The following is a 21,798-nucleotide window of genomic DNA, read 5'->3' on the forward strand; positions in this document are numbered from 1 at the left end:
TTTTAGGAAATGGCCCTTAGTTTCAGACCAACTAAGAATCATTTCTCAACTCTGCCTATAACAATAATGATGATGATAATGGTACTTGTTAAGCGCTAACTACGTACCAAGCGCTGCAGTAGATAAAAGTTAAGCAAGTTGGACACAGTCCTTTTCCCACATTGGACTCATGCTCTTAATGCCCATTTTTCACAGATGAGGTAACTGAGGCACAGAAAAGTTAAGTGACTTGCCCAAGGTCACACAGCAGACAGCTGTAGACCCAGGAATAGAACCCATGACGCTCTGACTCCCAAATCCGTGCTTTAACCACTATACAATGCTGATATTTCTTGGAATACAAGATTGTGAATAAATGAATTGAAGATTGTGGAGAATTTTCTGTTTTACAATTCATCATTCAACATAAATGGTCTTGGGTTGGACTTCTCGACACAGTAGTTCTTGGGATAGCTTTGGAATAATTTCTTACCAGTTGACTGTATTGTCTATTGACTCTTAGATACAGGAGTCCAGAGAACTAGAAAAACCAATCCAACAGAAATCCCAGTCTCCTACGATCCAAGCTGTAGTTGAATCTCCAAAGATTAATCAACTGAAACCGAACCAGCAACAGAGCAGACCATCGACCCCTGAAAAAACAGATTTAACTAATGGTGGACATAAGAGTGGCAATTTTGGTGAAGAGAGAGCTGAAAATGGGGAGGACCATATAGAACGAGCTGCTATATCAGGTATGTAACAGGTCTCTTTTCTAACTGAAGCAGCAAATAACTTCATTCTTCATATCTGGCTTGTCAAACTCACTCCCACGAATGGGCCACATATTGAAGGTGGGGAGAGTAACTGTCAGATACAAAGAGAGAGGAAGAGAGTTTCAGGACATTGATGAGAGTCACAACAGAAATGGAGGGTGGACACTTCTGCTTTATTTAAGTTTTATTTTCCTATTTATGGTCAGTCATTCCAGCTTGGGGCAGTCAGACATGCCTGTTGCTCAATAGCTGTTTCCTTTTCTGAACCTTTTCCTCCCTAGGCTTTGCTTCTTCATAAGGACTTACCTTTAATGCTCTTTTTTTAATGGTATTTAGGGGCTTAGTATATGCCAGGCACTCTTCTAAGTGCTGGGGTTGCTCTGAAGTCAAAAACTTTCCATCTAAACAACTCTGGGAAATGTAGCTCTTCCCTACTGCTGTTGGTCTGTGTCTTGGAGAGTGGGAATGTCAGCTTTGGCTTTATGAACAGGAACATGACTTTTTTTTTAATGGTATCTAAGCACTTTCTGTGTGCCTGATATTATACAAAATGCCGGACTAGATACAATCTACTCAGGTTGGACACAGTCCCTGTCCCACAGGGGGCTCACAGTCTCAATCCCCATTTTACAGATGAAGGAACTGAGGCACAGTTAATTGACTTGCCCAAGGTCACATAGTTGGCGAAGCTGGAATTAGAACTCAAGTCCTGATTCCCTGGCCCATGCTCTCTCCATTAGGCCACGCTGCTTCTCATTGCCCCCCTCCTCTGTGGTGCAAATAGTTTTTTGGGTTTTTTTCCTAATTGTAAAAGTAAAAGTCTTCAACTAGATGGTGTGAGACTTGGACAGTTGGAAATGTGGTCCTGTCAGAGATTGCAAAACCCAAGTTGATGGGTTTTTTTCTCTTGGATTAAAGTGAGGGAAACTCACTTTCCCAAACCTGACTGTCCAACAACTCTATTACCCAGAGAGTCAACATCAAATTTACCCTCCCCCGCAAAAAAAGGTGCATCTAAATCTCTCTCTGTACATGATTAAATTCCTTGAAGGCAGAGACTAAGGCTTTTCTGAGCTTTTGAGCATATATGCTCCCACAGGAAATAACCAGTGATTAGCCAGCCAGAATACGATCTGCCAGGTCATATAAATAATTCAGATAGAATTGAAGATTGTGGTTGCAGGGTTCTGCAGATAAACCATGTCTTTGCATAGATCTATGAATATGTGTGTATGCTTTGCATCCTAGCCATTCTCAATTCATCTGCTTGAAGAACTTTATTTTGATTTTGCCAAAAAAAGGTTCTGAATTGACACTTTATTCAAACCAAGTAAAACACACATCCACCTTTCTTTTTCTGCTCACTGTAAATGTTGTTTGTTGACAGGAAAAAAACCACATCTGCTTTTTTGACTGCATGGCAGTGTTGGTTAAGAAAAAAAAACTTATTGAGTGAGCCATGGACAATGTGATATGTATAAATAAGACACTGTGCTTGGGTTCTTTCCTTTTCAGAAAGACATGGCTTCTCTATGAATTGAACTTTATGTTGCAGGTAGTGACTCCTAATACTATTTTCTTCTTCTCACCCTCTTCCTGATTAGGAGACATTGGACTTTATTCAACTGCTTTTTAGGGCTGGCTTGCACCTTGAAAAGCTGTCGTTATTACAATTCATTGTAACTATTTAGTGTAATATAGGTTAGAAAAGACCACCCGTTTTTACAGCTTTTAGTTACAAAAGTTGCATCATAATTAAATGCTTCAAGAAAGCCTATCCCAGGTTGGCTTTGTTAAAAAGCCAGTAATGATTGTGTGATTATCATGTGCAGAGTCAGTGTTTGGCAGAATGTTTTTAGTGTGCTGTGTGACCGTGGGCAAGTCACTTCACTTCTCCGTGCCCCAATTTCATCATCTGAAAAATGGGAATTAAGACTGTGAGCCCCATGAGGGACTTGGCCTGTGCCCCACCTAATTATCTTGTGTTTACCCCAGCACTTAGTACATTAGTTCAGTGCCTGGTGCATAATAAGTACTTTACATAATAAAATGTAAATCTCAGATTCACTTCAAATTTTCAGTACCTTTGACCCATACAATCTTTTCTGCTGTTATTCACAATGCTATTTTCACATGTGGTCTGCTTTCTAGAAGTGATATAAAATGAATGACCTTTCCCTTTCTCTTTCTCTTTCCTGGATTCTGGGGGTGTGTAGCATCAATGGAAACTCCTAGAGAAGGAGCTCAAGATGTGGTGAAGGACATCTTAGAAGACGTGGTTACGTCGGCTGTTATAGGTAAAGAAAAAAGCAAAATTCTGAAAGAATCCTCTTGAGCCCTCTTTGCCATTTTCATAGGTTATTATCCAACTTTCTTTGGTAACTCAAAAGTAAGGCGTTTTGTTTTTCTATTCATTTCATGGCATACAGATTGGAGTGTAGGCAAAAAAACAGTTGGTTTAAACCCACTTTAAATGATGAAAAAGATCTTGACAGGTTTCATAAAACTTTCTGACAGGAGAAGTGCATTTCCCTTATGGCCAATTTTCCATGTGACGTTCCGGAAACTTGAGAGAATTTGGGGAACTTGGTGATGATCCGAGGTCTCCTGTCATAAACAGTGGATAAGATTTGGGACCATTAGGAAGACTTGTGCAAAGGAGTTGATTGTAATAATAATAATTATGGTATTTGTGAAGTGCTTAAAGTGTGCCAAGCATTGTGCTAGACGCTGGGGTTGATACAAGATAATCAGGGCCCACAGGAGATTCACAGTCTGAGTAAGAACAGGTATTGAATCCCCACTTGGCAGATGAGGGAACTGAGGCACAGAGAAGTTAAGTGACTTGCCTGAGGTCACAAGGTAGGCGAGTGGTGGAGCCGGGTTTAGTACCCACGTGCTCTGACTTCCAGGCCCCTGCTCTTTCCAGTAGACCACACTCCTTCAATAGTAATTGTGGTATTTGTTTAGCGCTCTCTGTGTGCCAAGCCCTGTTTTAAGTGCTGGGGTAGATGCTGTTTAATCAGATCAAAAACCCATTTTAGGCTCACATTCTAAGAAGGAGGGAGAATGAGTAATCCCTATTTTACAGATGAAGAAACCGAGGCACAAAGAAGTTAAGTGACTTGCCCAAGGTTACATAGCAGGCAAGTGGTAGAGCTGGGAGTCTCCTAGGTCTGTGCTCATTTTCACTAGACCACACCGCTTCTCTGGAAGCTCCTCCCCACTCTTCACCGCCTGTGTTCGTTAGCTATTTTCTGGATTCCTGCTTAACCTGTCCACCACATATGAGGTGACTCTTTGATTGGAAGCCTGGCATAGCCCCACTTGAACTCACTCTTCTTCTACAGGGGTAGGAGAGGGGTTGAAATTTGTGGGGAGGCAAATCCTTAGAAGGGGTAAGGTGAGCCTTTTCTGTTGCTACATTTTGTTTCAAGAACGACTGTATGCGTTTCTTTAAGAAGCTGCTGGAAAGCGTGGCGTGTCCGAAAGAGAACCATTCCCGGCTGAATCAGAGACAAAGGACTGTACCCCTTGTGGAATTGATGAGAAGTCACAGACCAACGGGATAGCAGATGACAGGCAGTCTTTGTCATCTGCTGATAATCTGGTATGATATTGACTTGATAGTGACAGCTCTTTTAATGAAACCCAAAATATGGGGGAAAATAAAACCTTCCCTATCATGGAGTGGGAAAAGTAAACTGATACATCTTGATTGCAGGGGGATGAAACATTGGTCAAAGGATTTAGAACTGTCGAAGATTTCCCCATTCTAGAAATTTGAGGATTTTTTTATCAGGAAATTCCTATCAGGGCGTTAAAAGCAAGTTACTATCCTTGTGGCAGTTTCCCTCTTCCCCTAGCCCCTTCGAATAATAATAATTATTATAGTGTTTGTTAAACACTTACTATATGCCAGGCACTTTTCTAAGTGTGGGCTAGATAAAAGCAAATCATGGTGGACAAAGTCCCTGTCTCAGGTTGGACTCACAGTCTCAATCCCCATTTTACAGATGAGGGAACTGAGGTACAGAGACGTAAAGTGATTTTCCCAAGGTCACACAGCAGACAAGTGGTGAAACTGGGATTTGATCTTGTGAATTCCAGGCCCGTGCTCTATCCATTATAGCATGCTGCTTCTAATTGTGAAATGTCGTAGGATTATAGCATTAGAAGGTCTTTGAGAGATCTTGTGGTCCAACTCCACTCTTCCTGCCTGGCAGATGAATAAACCACTCAGGGTCAATGTTGTTTCCTTGAAGCTATCCAAGGATGGAGAGACCACCACCTTCTTCTTTAAGCTGTTCCGTAAGGCACCCTGCTAATCAGGTCTTCTTTCTACCCCCTCAAAAAATCTCTCCTGCTTTATCCCACCGCCTTTTTGTTTGACCTTTGTGGACACGGAGGACCAGAGGCCCGTCTCCTCCCTGTAAAAGCCTTTCATCCACTTGAAGACCAGAAGCAAAACAATTTTTGCTTCCCATCTTCTGCTGATCCTGGGCCTAGCCCATCTCTCCCTATCCTGTGATGTTTGTCCTGTGACCTGAGGTTTATTTTCACCCAAAACCCGAGAAACTTTCTGTTCCATCTCTCCAGATCAATTTGACACTTTTTCTTCTCTCACAGAATGTGGGAAAAAGCTCCCATTTAGTGTCATCTGCAAGTTTGAGCATTCCAGGTTTCTTCTCACTTGTCATCAGTTTTGAATAGGATCCGTCCTAGTGTTCGGGCACTATTCAGTGTGGGTCTGAGTTGGTGTCTGTCCATAAGATGCCGCTCTCAGGCCGTGCATGAGTCCACTAATGGTAGCATGATCATGACCATGCTTTTCCTGGCTTGTCAATGAACTCACTGCAGAAAGGAGTCAGAAGCCTTGACCAAGTGAGTTCACGTCTTGCATCTCCCTTGTCTGTATGATTGGACTAAACAAGCCTGAACAGTCTTTCTGTGGTGTCTTAATGAGTTAGGTTTTTTTGAATGGCATTTGTTAAGCGCTTACTTTGTGCCAGGCACTGTTCTAAGCAGATAGGTACGACGTAGGTTGGACACAGTCCATATCTCACATGGGGCTCACAGTTTTCATCCCCATTTTACAGATGAGGTAACTGAGGCCCAGAAAAGTGAAGTGACTTGCCCAAGGTCACACACAGCAAACAAGTGGCAGAGCCAGGATTAGAACCCAGGTTCTTCTGATTCCCAGGTCCATGCTCCATCCACTAGGCCACAAGGTTTCACGAGGAAGAGATGTGCTTTTACTAAGGCTTTGAAGGTTGGGAGAGTGGTGGGTAAGGATTTGAATCCAGGACTTTAGAGGTTTCATCTGAATATAGGATCAAGGTAATGGCCTCTCTTGCGCTGTTGTTTCCTGAACCGCTCACTTAAGATCCACAGCACTTACGTATATATCTCTAATTTATTTATATTGTCTGTCTCCCCGTCTAGACTGTACGCTCACTGTGAGCAGGGAAATGTGTTTATATTACACTCTCCCAAGCACCTAATAAGCGCTCAGTAGATACGATCGACTGACCGACTTGCTGCGTTCAGTTGATCCGAAGAAGGTAATTATTTTGGTTGGCTGTTTTCATATTAGGAATCGGATGTCCCTGGACCTCAGGTGGCCGCCAAGTTCTCCCACATCCTACAGAAAGATGCCTTCCTCGTGTTCCGGTCCCTCTGCAAGCTCTCAATGAAACCTCTTGGAGAAGGACCCCCAGATCCCAAGTAAAGGCATTGGTGTTTGTGCATGAGTCGGAAAGTAGCAGTCATAACGGTGGTATTTGTTAAGCACTTCACTGTGGGCTAAACGCCGGGGTAAATGCAAAGATAATCAGTTCAGACAGGGTCTCAGTCCCATGAGGAGTTGACAGCCCAAGTCTGGGGAGACAGACGTAGAACCTCAAAAATGAATATAGATGGCAATAGATGCCAACCCTGGCAAATTAAGATGAAACAATCTAGACTGTATCCCCGTTGTGGGGAGGGATTGTCTCTCTTTATCGTTGTGTTGTACTTTCTCAGTACTTAGCACAGTTCTCTGCACACAGTAAGTGCTCAGTAAATGCGACTGAATGAAAGAACAGACTAAGACCTTGGACATAAGTCATTAAGATTAAATTGAATGGGGGTTTCCTCAGGTCCTTCACCAATCCAGGCGAACAGTTTTTGATTACAAACGACCACAGCTATCTCAGTATCCTAAGTGTCAGGCAAGCAGTCAGGCGTGATTTCCACAGTGATCAGCGGAATCTGGATGCCTGGTTCAGACAGAGGGTGGCCCTTAGCTATCCTCTTAGTCATAAAAGATAGAACCGTGTCTTACAGATGGCAGTAGTTGGGGAGGGTGAAGCCCATGATACCCTTCTCTCTCCCTTCCAGATCCCATGAGCTCCGTTCGAAGGTGGTGTCCCTCCAGCTACTTCTGTCAGTACTGCAGAATGCAGGTCCCGTCTTCAGGGCCCACGAAATGTTCATCAATGCAATCAAGCAATACCTCTGTGTGGCATTATCCAAAAATGGGGTTTCTTCAGTGCCTGATGTCTTTGAACTGTCACTTGCCATTTTCCTCACCCTTCTTTCAAACTTCAAGACCCATTTGAAAATGCAGATTGAGGTATGACTCGCTTTCTTTTTGGAAATGGTTGTATTCAAGCACGGGAGGGCCGTGTTCAGATTCTTGAACTGGTTAGAAGCTGCTGCCTTGATTCATGAGCTTTTGCAGTTGGATGAGGGCCCTTTTCTAGTTGGAATTACTGTAATGGCGACACTTTGGCTATTTTACTCAGTGCAGCTTCTAAGTCGAGGATGGGTGAAATGTGGCTTATGGGCCAGTTTGGTTCTGAAACTCCCTTCACTTAGCAGTCTGGGCAGCGGTGGAGTCACCCAGCAATCTCCTAACATCTCACCCCCCTGAACACTGAGGTGTTGAAGTTTTTTTGCGATCTGGGACTGGCTTAGAGTTACCGTTGGTAAAAGTGAATCTACTTCTGTAGCCCAAACCTGTCTCCCACAACCCCCTTCACTGTGGGTCCCACAGACATTTCCTTCCCCAAAGGGCCCAAGTGATTGTCCATCCCTGTTCTGATACTTCTCTTTTATGTTCACACCGTACAGGTCTTTTTCAAAGAGATTTTCCTCAACATTTTAGAGACATCAACAAGTTCTTTTGAGCACAAGTGGATGGTCATTCAGACCTTAACTAGGATTTGTGCAGGTAATTTCGTTTTGAAGCTAGCATCTGTTTTCCTCAATGTAGAAGCAGTTTTGAAAACTCGACATCTTCCAAGGTATAAAAGTTTGGTCATTTCCACTGAATTCAGCTCTGTGTTTGAGTTGTCTTAATATTCATGAAAATATTTAGTGAGTGTGTTGTATTTCAGGGAGGGAGCTGGGGGAGAAATGTCAAATAGTTTCCTGTCCCCTGAGAACAAATTCTAACACTTATACTGTTTTATCATTTAAGATGCCCAATGTGTGGTGGATATTTATGTCAACTACGACTGTGATTTAAATGCTGCTAATATTTTTGAGCGCCTCGTAAATGATTTGTCAAAAATTGCTCAGGGAAGAAGTGGACATGAGTTAGGAATGACACCTCTGCAGGTAAAAATATGGTGCAAACGAGCATTAAATTGACTACATTCTGAACTAATTTTCTCAGTTGAGCCTATGTGACCCATTAAATCCTAATTATTGCTATGGGTGGCTATGTATTCCAGGTGTGCAGACAATCCAGAAATCTAAGATACAGCTGCCTCCCCCAAGGAACTTGCACCCTCTCTCCCCCCACCCCTGCTCAGGGATTCTGGGTTTGATCACCCCAAACCTAGCACTTTTTGCAGGGAATTTGGTTGAAATACACTGTAAGATTTTTGTAGGACTAAAGGTAAATTTGAAAATTAAGAAGCTCCCCCGCTTTCCCTCCCTGCCTCTTTTTCCTCCCTCACCCCCCTCATTTTTGTTTTTTCTGTTTTAGGAATTAAGCCTGAGGAAGAAAGGCCTTGAATGCCTAGTATCTATATTGAAGTGCATGGTGGAGTGGAGCAAGGATCTGTACGTGAATCCCAACCACCAGACCAGCCTTGGTGAGATTGCTGCCTTCTCTCTCTCCCACATGATCAAATATAAAACATCCAGAAACCTTATACAGGGCAAGCTGGGAGATTGATCTAACGAGCCTCAGGTTAAAATTATGGTCATTTAAAATAAAATCTATCTTTAGCACAACCCATAGCAACAGGTAGTCTTAGCAGAAATAAAACAATTCCATTGAGCGGCTCAGAAAATGGGAGAGGTGAGTGAGAGGAACGGTTCAGTTGGGACACATGAGGACACATTGTGGCTCTGTTAATTTTTTGTCCCTGGAAGCTATGCTAAGGGGAACCACATTATTTCGTGTCATTGCAGGCCAGGAAAGGCCTTTAGATCAAGAACTAGGCGAAGGGAAAGGCCTGGACATCAGGAGGCGGAGCAGCGTGAGTTCCCTGGACTCTACAGTATCCTCAGGAATTGGGAGCGTTGGAACCCAGACCTGTGTCCCTGACGATCCGGAGCAATATGAGGTCATCAAGCAGCAAAAAGAAATCATTGAACATGGGATAGAACTGTGAGTTTTCTCCTCAGCCCGAAGACAACCAAATGGAACTAGCCAGTCAATGAAAACTAGCTTCAGGTTTTTAATAGCGTACAATGCGGTTCACTTCTGGGGGACATTGTGAAGCTAGTACTGACTCAGGAAGACCAACAGGTGTGACTTTCATTAAAAAAAAAAAACCCCAGCTTCACATAGTTGTCATTCCAGTTAACCTTTGAAAGAGTTCTTTAAGATACTTCATCTTTTGGTGGCAGAGTCTGTATAAACAGAAGCAGCGCGGCTTGGTGGATAGCTCTTGGGACTGGGAGGCAGAAGGTCCTGAATTCTAATCCTGACTCTGCCACTTACCTATGTGACCTTGGGCAAGTCACTTCTCTGTGCCTCAGTTACCTCATCTGTAAAATGGGGATTAAGACTGAGCTCCATGTGGGGCATGGAGTGTGTCCAAATTGATTAGCTTGTACCTACTCCAGTGCTTATACATAGTAATCACTTTACAAATGTCATTTAAAAATAAGACCCACCACGTCAGAAGAATGGTCCCTAATTCCCGAACAACATTCTGTCCAAATGTTTAGTGAAAACACACATTATGGAAGAATTTAGTATGCTGATATACTGCCTGAGTTCTGTTGACATTTGAATCCATGGGCCTCCTCTTTCCGGCCACCTTGACATCTCGTCTTCTTTGATTCTAATACCCCTTCTGTTTCACATGGTCCTGACATTGATCAGAAAACATTAAGGGGGTATCAGCAATCTAGTGTTCAGTAGGGCTCAAAAGAGGATGATAGTCATTTCAAGGTGGCTGTTCTTTGGCCTGGTATCATTGAACCACAGTAGCTAGTCGAAGACAGCCTGCCCAGCCTGTTCTAATTTGTGGCAGAATCTCAGCTTTTTGGCTCTTCTGATTCACTCGAGAAGCGGCCCTTTGCCAAAACTCATCTGATGCTAAGTATTGTGTTAAACAGGTTCAACAAAAAGCCCAAAAGAGGGATCCAGTATCTCCAAGAGCAAGGCATGCTCGGCACACCAATTGAAGACATTGCACAATTCTTACATCAAGAAGAGCGCTTGGATTCTGTAAGATAACTTATTTTACCCCCCCACCCTCATCCCTGCACATGTGATTAAGATTTGATCTTCCAGTTCTTATCAGCCTAGTTGTTCCAATTCCTGCTACTCGAGCATTTCTATAAAAAATGATCGTTAGCGCTTAACTGTGTATGCTGGAGATGTGATTTCAGATGGGGAGAATGGTGGTCTGGCAGATAGGGAAAGGGAGGGAGTTTGAGGTACAGAGGGTGTGAGCAAGAGATTGGTAGCAGGAGAGGTGAGAACCAGATACAGGGCCCTCTTTTCAAGCTGTCCCCGTTCCCTTACATCTTCTTGCACTCTAGACCAAACTTAAATATGATAATAGAGCAATGTGACTTCTTGAATACCCTCTCATGCCTTAGTTCTCTGAACCTGCAGAACAGCACTTCTAAATAGAATTTCAGTGTTGCTGTTAATGTGCTCATTTATGAGTGGATTGAGGAGGAGGAGGAACCATGGCTTTTAGCATCTGAGTGCAAAGCGAAAGTACAATGGAAGCAAAAGGCAATCACTTTCAGAGCTCTCAGCTCGCTGTTCTGTGTGGAAACTAATTTCACTGCAGGTTATATGTGACTTTCTGGATTTATGTGTTTATTTTTTGTGGGCAGAGAACATGTCCCTTTCATCTCCTCCAAGAGACCTGCTGTGATTAAGCCCTCTTTTTCCCTATTTGCCCTCCGTCCCCCATCACCTATGCACTTGAATCTATACCCTTAAGCACTTACGTATGGATCTGTAACTTACATTGTCAGACACTCCCTCTAAACTGTAAGCTCCTTGTGGGCAGGGATCGTGTCTCTTAAGTGTATTACAGCATACTCTTCCGAGCGTCTACCCGTAGTAAGCGCTTAATAAATTCCATCGATCATATTTCAGACTCAAGTAGGTGACTTTCTGGGCGAAAGCAGCAGGCTCAACAAAGAAGTGATGTATGCCTACGTTGACCAACTTGACTTCTGCGGGAAAGATTTTGTCTCAGCTCTACGGATATTCCTTGAAGGTTTCCGCCTGCCGGGAGAAGCCCAGAAGATTGATAGGTTAATGGAGAAGTTTGCAGCGAGATATATTGAGTGCAACCAGGGGTAATGACCACGTTTAAACACTTTCCGTTCGGCTCTGTTGGCGAGTCAGGTGCCTGGGACAAACTGTGTATACCTAGGACTCTGTTAAGCTTCACCGATTAAGAGCCTTTGAGAGAAAGTTGGCAGTGTTACTTTATCTGTTTTAGAGGAGGGGATAATTTTAGCTACCTGCCTGGAAACCTGGCAGCTCTCTCATTTTTTGGCTTTCACGTGTTTTTTAATGGGTAATGGAGTCTTCTCAAGTTCATTATTAAAGAAACAAAGTGCTGACTGGAGGCCTGACCCAGCATTAATCTTGTGAATATCTTTGATGGTGTTGAAGGAAAGTGCTGAAGAGTACATGGTTTCAAACATGAAAAAGCAGCGTGGCCTAGTGGAAAGAACGCAGGCCTGGAAGTCAGGGGACCTGGGTTCTAATCCTACCTCTGCCCCTTTTTTTCCCTCCTTTTTAAATGACAGTTAAGCAGTTGCTATGTGCCAGAAACTGTATTAAGAACTGGGGTAAATGCAAGCTAATCAGGTTAGACATAGTCCATGTTCCACAGGAGCTCATATTCTTAATCCTCATTTTACAGATGAGGTAACTGAGGCAGAGAGAAGTGAAGTGACTTACCCAAGGTCATACAGCAGACACATGGCAGAGCTGGGATTAGAACCTAGGCGTTTATGACTCCTAGGCTTGTGCTCTATCCACTATGCTGTTGGTTGCCGTGTGACCTTGGGAGCATCATTTATCTGTGCCTCAGTTTCCTCACCTGTAAAATGGGGATGCTACCTGTTCTCCCTCCTACTTTGACTATGAACGCCATGTAAGACAGGGACTGTGTCCAGCCTGATTATCTCGGATTTACCCCTGCAATTTAGTACAGTGTTTGGCACGTAGTAAGTGCTTAATTAATACTATTATTACTGATTATTATTAATTATTGAGTGCAAAACAAAAGTACAATAGAAGCAAAGGGCAATCACTTTCCAATAATACCGTTATTATTATTATTAGAACAGTTTTGACAGCCGCATATCCCCTCAATAAGTTTCAGGGTTAAAAAATTTTTCTCAACAGTCTATGAATATATGGCTGTTTCTGTATAGGAAAATCTATGTTTCTTCTATTCAATTGAATGGGCAGCTTCCATCATTGCAGAAATGCAATGTGACTTCTGGGTATAACACCTCCCTGGATTTTGAGGCCTTGTTCTTTGTGCCAAAATCAGAAATTATAGGAAACCAGTTAAATTTCATGTTCTAGCTTGGGTCCCATAGTCATGTAATAAAAAATTATTCTTAGATTTTAATCACCAACATTTTAACCTAGCCATTTACCTGCATGTTCTCTTGATTCATCCTTAATGCTTTAACCTCCCCTCTGTGCCCCTTCCTCCAAAGATTTCTCTTTTCCTTTCCCTTCCCAAGGCAAGTGAGTGAAGTGGCCTTTTTATTGTTAGGTCCTGAGTTAGGTCCTGTTGTCAGTTTTCCCCTGACAACTCTGCAATTTGAAATCCTAGTACATCTATAGTTCATGAATTTCTTGGATACTCAGTCTGGGAAGATTTAGGCATGAAATCCTAATGGGTTTTATTGAAACCAAAATCTGCAACGTGTATACTGTGGGTTCTTGATGGGCACGTACTAAAACTTGTGATTAATTTCCTGTTATGTCAGAGCAGTCTTTCTAGTTTCATTTGCATATGTCTGCATTAGTTCATAGCTTCCTCGTTACAGAGCAATGAAAGATGTTCTTAAGATGTATAATCTTTTCTTCCAGGCAAACTCTGTTCGCCAGTGCCGATACGGCCTATGTATTAGCGTATTCGATTATAATGCTTACGACAGATTTACATAGCCCCCAGGTAAAACACTTTGAAGCTTTTAATATTATTGTAGTACCTGAGATGTGGACCACAGGATTTTGTGTGCATTTCTCTCCTTGTTTTCTCCCCTGCTCAGTCTTTCCCTCTATCCTTCCCATCTTTCTCCTCCTCTCCCCAGTTTTTTCCACCTCCTCCTCCACCATCGCCCCAACTGTCCATCTCTTCTTGCTCAAAAACTTTTTCCCTCCTTCCCCCATGTCTTCTCCAGTTTGCTCAAACCCCTCTCCAAAGCCACCACAGCAATCCGAATCATTTTGGAGACCGAGAGAAGGCAAAACGAAAAGCCCTTCTCATTCCGGTGTCTCTCTGGGTGGTGGGACAGCTTCCTGGGTGATTTGGGGATGAGATCTGCACCCCCGTCATTAAAGTCATCGTGACCGAGAGGAGGAAGGGAGGGGGAGGCATCCACCATAACAAGAGAAGCACTGTGGTCTAGCGGAAGGAGCATGGGCCTGGGAGCCAGAGGATCTACGTTCTAGTCCCGGCTCTGCCAATTTTTGTTTTGTGACCTTGGGCAAGTCACTTCATTTTTTTTAGTGGTATTTCTTAAGTACTTAATGTGTGCCAAGCTCCGTACTAAGCATTGGTGTAGATACATGCAAATTAGGTGAGTTACAGTATGGGTCCCACACGAGGCTCACAGAAGCAGAGTGGTTTAGTGGAAAGAGCACGGGCTTGGGAGTCGGAGGACGTGGGTTCTAATCCCAGCTCCGTCACTCGTCTGCTGCGGGACTTTGAGCAAGCCACTTCACTTCTCTGGGCCTCAGTTACCTCATCTGTAAAATGGGGATTAAGACTCTGAGCCCCGTATGGGACAACCTGATTACCTTGTCTCTACTCCAGCGCTGAGAACAGTGCTTGGCACAAAGTAAGCACTTAACAAATGTGATTATTATTATTATTATTATTATTAATAATCCTATTTTATAGTTGAGGTAACTGAGACACAGAGAAGTGACCAGACGTAGACCACTACTTCAGTTCTCTCAACTGCAGAATGGGGGTTCAGTACCCACTCTCCCTCCTACTAAAACTGTGAGCTCCATGCATGACAGGGACTTGGTCCAACCTAATTAACTCGTACCTATGCCAGCGCTTAGAACGGTGTTTGACACATAAGCACTAAATGCCATAAAGGAAGGTAAAAGAAAAAGAATGACCAGGGAGCTGTCCTTTTTACATGGTAAATAGCCCTGATCATATTAGTGATGGAAAATATCGGGGGTGGGAAAATCAATGTCACAAATCTGCCTCCTTCGGGAGTAACTATTTTCCCCATTTGGGCAGGGAACGTGTCTGTTTATTGTTACATTGTACTCTCCCAAAGGCTTAGTACAGTGCTCTGCCCACAGAAAGGGCTCAGTAAATACAATTGAATGAATTGTAACGGTTCCAGGTGTCACTGTCTTTATTCCCAGGTGGTTTGAGGTCAAAGGTGTTGTCCAGGTGACCAGCCCCACGTTTGCAGTTGGTGCAGGGGCAAGCAGGGTGACCTTGGGTCACCATCATTACCTCCTGCCCTCTGCAGATTTGGGCAAGCCCAGGAGACGAAGGAAATGGCACCCTTCTAAATCTGCAGATAGACTACCTCTATTTTAATGACCTAGATATTCCACTCTTTCGAGGGTCAAGTTTTAAAAGCATTTTCTTAAAACCGCTTTTCAGGTAAAGAATAAAATGACAAAGGAGCAGTATATTAAAATGAATCGGGGCATCAACGACAGCAAAGATTTACCTGAAGAGTACCTCTCCACCATTTATGAGGAGATAGAAGGGAAGAAAATTGCAATGAAAGAGACGAAAGAGCATACAATTGCCACCAAATCTACTAAACAAAGTAAGGTTTCAAAGCACCTTTTTTGTTTTCTGTTAAATGAATTTGTTTTGCAAGAGTGCATAAGTACCCTGTTGATAGTTTTGAATTTGTGCATCTACAGATCTGTATGGAAAACTTATTAGTCCAGGAAGCTGTATGGGTTTTTTTTCTTTCTTTCTCCTAATAGCCAAGGTATTGACAACTGCTCCAGAGAGCCACTTAAATGTGACTAAAGCAGATTACTTTTGGTTAACCAATTCTAAGAAATAAGTCCCTTTTCCTGTAGCCATCATTTATAATTATTAGTAATAGTAGTGGTATTTTTGTGTTAAGTGCTTACTGTGTGCCAAGCACTGCACTGGTAGGGGGTAGATACAAGATATTCAGATCACATGCAGTCCCTGTCCCACATGGGGCTCGTAGTGTAAGCAGAGAATATTGACGATGGTTGGGGCATTGGTCAAGCACTTACTGTGTGCCAAGCCCTGGGGAAGACTCAGGATAATCAGGTCCCACACAGGACTCACAGTGTAAGTAGGAGGGAGAACAGATACTGAAGCCCCATTTTTCAGAAGAGGAAACCAAGGCAGAGAAGTGACAGACAAGTAGCGGAGCCGGGATTAGAACCTGTATCCTCTGACTCCCAGAGCCAGGCTCCTTCCACCAGGCAGGCCGACTCTGCCACCGGAATGATTGGAAGTCAGCGGAGGTCGGATGTGAATTAGCAGAGACATCGATGTGATTCTGCTGTGTTTCCTGCAGATGTAGCCAATGAGAAGCAGCGGAGGTTACTGTATAACCTAGAGATGGAGCAGATGGCTAAAACCGCAAAAGCGCTCATGGAAGCCGTAAGCCACGCAAAGGCCCCCTTCACTAGTGCCACTCACTTGGATCACGTCCGGCCCATGTTCAAGGTGAGTCCCCTTTAGGAGTTCCACCTAAGCGCTTAGTCCAGTGCTCTGCACATAATAAGTGCTCAATAAATACTATTGAAAGAGGATAACGACAAGTGTTGTTAATCCGTATTTTGGAATCAGATTAAGGGAACTGGAGCGTTGTGATGAAAAAGGCCGGGGAAGAAAGTGAATTAAAAAGTGAGTCCCCAGGCTGTTGGTATTGAGGGTGGAAGCTGAGCCCCAAAGCCAGCCTTTCCTAGAGAGCATGGGCTTGGGAGTCAGAGGACCTGGGTGCTAATCCTGGCTCCGCCACCTGTCTGCTCTGTGACCTTGGGCAAGTTGGTTCACTTCTCTGTGTCTGTTGCCTCATCTGTAAAATGGGGATTGTGTGTGAGTCCTATGTGGGACAAGGACTGTGTCCAACCCAATTTACTTGTATCTACACCAGCACTTAGAGCAGTCCTTGGAACATAGTAAGTGCTTAACAAATTCAAGAAGTATTTTTAATGTCATTTATTATTAGACTGAATTCCGCGTGTTAACTCATTGTCACGGGTGAATGGGATCATGCAAATAACGCTTTCTCTTTCGGCACCAGAGTTAGCAACTGTGAGCCCGTCAATGGGCAGGGATTGTCTCTATCTGTTGCCGAATTCTACATTCCAAGCGCTTAATACAGTGCTCTGCACATAGTAAGTGCTCAATAAATACAAATGAATGAATGAACGATCAGTAAAATTTGTTGAGCACTGCTGTGTGGAGAGCACTGTACTAACCCTTTTGAGAGCACAGTGGAATTAGCAGCCTTGATCATCTGCCCTGAAGTCATTTACAAGCCATCAGCATTATAAGAGGTCCATTAAATTCAGATAAAGGAGGAATGACAAGGCCTGCAGGCTTTGATTCCCTGGGAAAAAATTAATTGTAAAATTCCAATCAGTCTCTCAGTGGTATTTATTGAGAGCTTACTATATGCAGAGCATTGTGCTAAGTGCTTGGGCAAGTACTCTACAACAGAATTAGCAGACACATTCCCTACCCATAAGGAGCCCCACTTTTCCTCATCTCCCACTCCCTTCTGCGTCGCCCCGACTTGCTCCCTTTGTTCTTCCCCCCCTCCCAGGCCCACAGCACTTATGTACCTATCTGTAATTTTATTTATTTGTATTGATGTCTGTCTCCCCCACTCTAGACTATAAGCCCTCTGTGGTCAGGGCCTGTGACTGTTTATTGGTGTACTCGTAAGCGCTTAGTACAGTGTTCTGTACATAGGAAGCCCTTAGTAAATACAGTTGAATGAATGCTCGAACGAGCTGGTAATCCAGTTGCTGTGGAAGTGATTAAAGGTCTCTACATGCTAACTGTCTGTTTAGACAAGAGAGTCCAGATTTATGCAATTTACGTCCTAAGAGTCGCTATGCAAACGAGTTAAATTGCAAGCATTCCTTGTTTTTGACTATTATTATTGCTCTGTCATCGTTATTATTATTACTATTATAGTATTTGTTAAGGGCTTAATTTGTTCAAAGCACCGGATTGAGGGTTGGGGAAAGGTTCGTTAAAAGTTTCACTCCTCTGAGTGTTGGGCGTGTTTTGATAGAAGTTAAAAGTTAGTTTGGATAGTGAGTATGTGGTAGATGTTTCATAAATAATAGTAATAATTGTGGTATTTAAGCGCTTACTATGTGCCAGGAACTGCACTAAGTGCTAGGGTAGACATGAGCTAATTAGGTTGGACACAGTCCCTGTCCCACATGGGGCTCACAGTCTTAATCCCCATTTTACAGATGAGATAAATGAGGCACAGAGAAGTAAGGTGATTTGCCCTCAGTCACACAGCAGACAAGTTGCAGAGCCGGGATTAAAACCCAGGTCCTTCTGGCTTCCAGGCCTGTCTTCTATCCACTAGGCCATGCTGCTTCTCTATGCTAGAACGGTTCGTCAGCTTAAACACAATTTTTTTTTTAGTTGGTCTGGACTCCATTGCTGGCAGCCTACAGCATCGGGTTGCAGAACTGCGATGACACAGAAGTGGCCTCTCTCTGTTTGGAAGGCATTCGTTGTGCAATCCGAATCGCCTGTATCTTTGGAATGCAGGTGCGTAAATATCCGTGAAGGTTGACATCCTTTTGGTTTTTGTTTTGCAAAACAGGAAGTCGACTGGTGAAAGTGAACGGTATTTGGACATAGCAACTCCTATCTCCGATATATGGTATTTATTGAGTGCTTACTATGTATAGAGCACTGGGCTAAGCAGTTGGGAGAATACGGTGGTCGGCACATGGCGGGCGCTTAATAACTGCCATAATTATTATTTACAAGCACTCTGCCTGCTCACAATTAGGCAAGAAAGGAATAGACATCAGTTTTTCAGTCTGTAATTTGATCTCTCCAGCTGAAGAACTGGAACCATGTTAGCACTCAAGATCGTCGTTTACAGTCCGAACTGTTCGGTCACCTGATGCAGACAATTCTTGGACCTGGGGGAGTTGATGGTCCTAATGGAATGTGGATTCTCAGCTATACTGTTAGCTTTGCCTCAAGAACAACCGTCAATTAAAAAGTCTACCTTTTAACTTTATTTTTAAATTTTTTTTAATGTTTTAATTTAATTTCAGTTATTTACAACCCGGTAGATAGTCTGAGCTCAGAGCGGAGGTTGGGATAAGAGTTCTTATCCCAACCTCAGCTCTGTTGCAGACCACTTGTTTCACGCCCTTACATCACATAAAAATGGCACCACCCATCCATTGAATTTTAAGAGGCTGACCAGAAGACTGTTGCTTTTAAGTCACTCTGACTCTAAATGTAAGGCATGGGATGTTAGTATAACGAATTGCCTCTTCCCATCTTAAATGCCAAATAATATTCTGTAAGTAGAGTAACGAGGCAATATTTGTTTTCATATCTGTCTCCCCCTCTAAACTGTAAGCTTGTTGTGGACAGGGAATGTCTGTTTATTGTTATAGTGTGCTCCCAAGCGCTTAGTACAGTACATTGCACACAATAAGTACTCAATAAATACGGTTGAAAGAATGATTGGCAGTGAGATGATTTATTTATTCTATCCCGCTTCCATTTTAGCTGGAACGCGATGCCTATGTACAGGCTCTTGCTCGTTTCTCCCTGTTGACTGCAAGCTCCAGTATTACAGAAATGAAACAGAAGAATATCGATACCATTAAGACGCTTATTATGGTGGCCCATACGGACGGCAACTACCTCGGGAATTCCTGGCACGAGGTGGGTCTCTTTTCAATGTGTTGCTTTGGTTTAAATGAAGAAGGGGCCTTATGTGTCCCTATGTTTACGATACTATAGTCACTTGCATAATTCACTCATTCATTCAATACTATTTATTGAGCGCTTAGTATGTGCAGAGCACTGTACTAAGCACTTGGAATGAACAAGTCGACAACAGATAGAGACAGTCCCTGCCGTTTGACGGGCTTACAGTCTAATCGATAATAATTGCCCTCCACCACATCGTTTTTGTAAGCTTCTTGGGTGGCATGGGCTGGGGTAGGCTGCAGCGTGGCTCAGTGGAAAGAGCATGGGCTTTGGAGTCAGGGATCATGAGTTCGAATCCCAGCTCTGCCACTTGTCGGCTGTGTGACTGTGGGCAAGTCACTTAACTTCTCTGCGCCTCAGTTCCCTCATCTGTAAAATGGGGTTTAAGACTGTGAGCCCCACATGGGACAATCTGATTCCCCTATGTCTACCCCAGCGCTTAGAACAGTGCTCGGCACATAGTAAGCGCTTAACAAATACCAACATTATTATTATTATTAGGCTGATATTGATGCCTGTCTACTTGTCTACTAACCCTTCTAGACTGTAAGACCGTGTTGGGTAAGGATTGTCTCTATTGCCGAATTGTACTTTCCAAGTGCTTAGTACAGTGCTCTGCACATCGTAAGCGCTCAATAAATACGATTGATTGAATGAATGAATGAATGAATGAGAAGCAGTGAACTCAAGTGGATATCACATGGGCCTGGAGGGTCGGAAGGATCTGGGTTCTAATCCCAGCTCTGCCATCAGTCTGCTGTGTAACCTTGGACAAGTCACTTCTCTGTGCCTCAGTTCCCGCATCTCTAAAATGGGGATTAAGAATGTGACCCCATGTGGGATGTAAACTTTGTCTGGCCTGATTAGCTTGTATCTGCCCCAGCGCTTAGTACAGTGTCTGGCAAGTAGTAAGTGCTTAACAAATAGCAAAAGAAAAAAAGAAGACACCCACTACAGATACAGGCTCACAGAGGCATACAAGCTCTCAGGTAGGAAGAGAAGGGAAGGGGAGGTTACCATTAGTCATTGAGTGCTGGTTGTATGCATTACTTAGGAGAGTGCAACAGAAGCAAGTGGCCTCTTAACGCGTGGCCTCTTAACGCTTCTCTTCCTCCTCCTCCCCACTCCCCCCATTGCTAGATTTAATTACCCACTTGATTCTCATCCCAACTCTTGCCGCTTGCCTGTCGTGAGAAACTTGGGCAAGTAACTCCTCTGCGCCTCAGTTTCCTCATCTGTAAAATGAGGATTAGATAGCTATCCTCCCCCCTACTTAAACTATGAGCCCATTGGGGGACAGGGACTGTGTCTGACCTGATTATCTTGTATCTACTCCAGCATTTAGTACAGTGCTTGATGCACAGTAAGGACCTAACAATTATTATTTGCAAAAAAGCCGGGAATTTTGTGGGCCAATACAGCAGTTCACCCTGTCCTGTTTCTCCCAGAATATCTTTAAATCTGACCTTTTCAAAGTCTTTTTAGGCTTTCTTTTTTCTCTTTATTAATACGCTATTGAGAAGGAAAGACCTTATGAGGTCTGAGACCCTGATTAAAGATGTAATTCCAAGACTGCATAACTAGGTATGGGGTGGTCAAGGTCATTAACCCAGTTACTGCATGTTGATGGCTGGGTAGATACAATGTTAATGGAAACCGTGTGACGTGGGCCCCTCCACAGCAATTTACTGGGGCTGGATTTGAGTTAAGCAGCTAGAACATTCACGGAGGAGATTTTGGGGTTTTACTTCCCTTTTTAAAGATTAGTTAAGAACAAATTTCACAGCCATCTTTCTAATCTCCTCCAGCAGGTAATTTGCCGTAGGCTTTACGGATTTTGCAGTCACCTGTATTAACTCCAGCACTATATGCTTACTGTCTATTTGAAACAGAGTCCATATAAAAGCCTCATTAATTCAAATGAAGGGCAATGTCTCATCTCAGGGTAAACTGCAGGATTCTCAAGATGCTTTTCATTTGCGAGATTGCTTAGCAAGAATGTTCCAGCCTGTTCCCAGCTTCACCAGCATTCTTCCAAATTGCAGAATGTTAATGAGCTCATTCTTTATGGTATCGAAGCACTTACTGTCAAGCATTGTTCTAAGCACAGGGGTAGATAGAAGATAATCAGGTTGGATGCAGTCCCTGTCCCACATGAGGCTCATAGTCTTAAATCAGGAGTAGGAATTAATTTTCATTTTACAGATGAGGTCACTGGGGCACAGAGAAATTAAGAGGCTTGCCCAAGATGGCACAGCACACCAGTGTCAGAACTGGGCTTAGAACCCATCTCCTCTGACTCCCAGGCCCATGCTCTTTCCACTAGGCCACACTGTTTCCCAAGGATATGTGCTCCTCCTGAGTCTCAAGGAGATATTTGTTAGCAATTGGAT

The 21,798-nt window shown here is 43.4% G+C and overlaps 1 protein-coding gene across 2 annotated transcripts in view; it reads left to right on the forward strand.

Annotated features, from left to right (window-relative positions):
* The window catches only part of ARFGEF2 (ADP ribosylation factor guanine nucleotide exchange factor 2), a 66,067-nt gene that overhangs the window by 21,282 nt on the left and 22,987 nt on the right, over positions 1-21,798 (forward strand). The window contains exons 6-21 of one of the 2 annotated variants that reach the window (XM_029070293.2): positions 503-734; positions 2,972-3,052; positions 4,217-4,365; positions 6,352-6,482; positions 7,137-7,371; positions 7,872-7,971; positions 8,221-8,360; positions 8,734-8,842; positions 9,165-9,363; positions 10,323-10,434; positions 11,326-11,531; positions 13,297-13,381; positions 15,068-15,239; positions 15,981-16,132; positions 18,083-18,211; positions 19,199-19,357. In XM_029070293.2, coding sequence (XP_028926126.1) covers positions 503-734; positions 2,972-3,052; positions 4,217-4,365; positions 6,352-6,482; positions 7,137-7,371; positions 7,872-7,971; positions 8,221-8,360; positions 8,734-8,842; positions 9,165-9,363; positions 10,323-10,434; positions 11,326-11,531; positions 13,297-13,381; positions 15,068-15,239; positions 15,981-16,132; positions 18,083-18,211; positions 19,199-19,357 — 2,391 coding nt within the window. The remainder of the gene's footprint in view (positions 1-502; positions 735-2,971; positions 3,053-4,216; positions 4,366-6,351; positions 6,483-7,136; positions 7,372-7,871; positions 7,972-8,220; positions 8,361-8,733; positions 8,843-9,164; positions 9,364-10,322; positions 10,435-11,325; positions 11,532-13,296; positions 13,382-15,067; positions 15,240-15,980; positions 16,133-18,082; positions 18,212-19,198; positions 19,358-21,798) is intronic. The other variant, XM_029070294.2, reaches the window with a different exon arrangement.

Source organism: Ornithorhynchus anatinus, chromosome 8 (genome assembly GCF_004115215.2).
Source record: "Ornithorhynchus anatinus isolate Pmale09 chromosome 8, mOrnAna1.pri.v4, whole genome shotgun sequence".
In the NCBI taxonomy this organism is placed as follows: Eukaryota; Metazoa; Chordata; class Mammalia; order Monotremata; family Ornithorhynchidae; genus Ornithorhynchus; species Ornithorhynchus anatinus.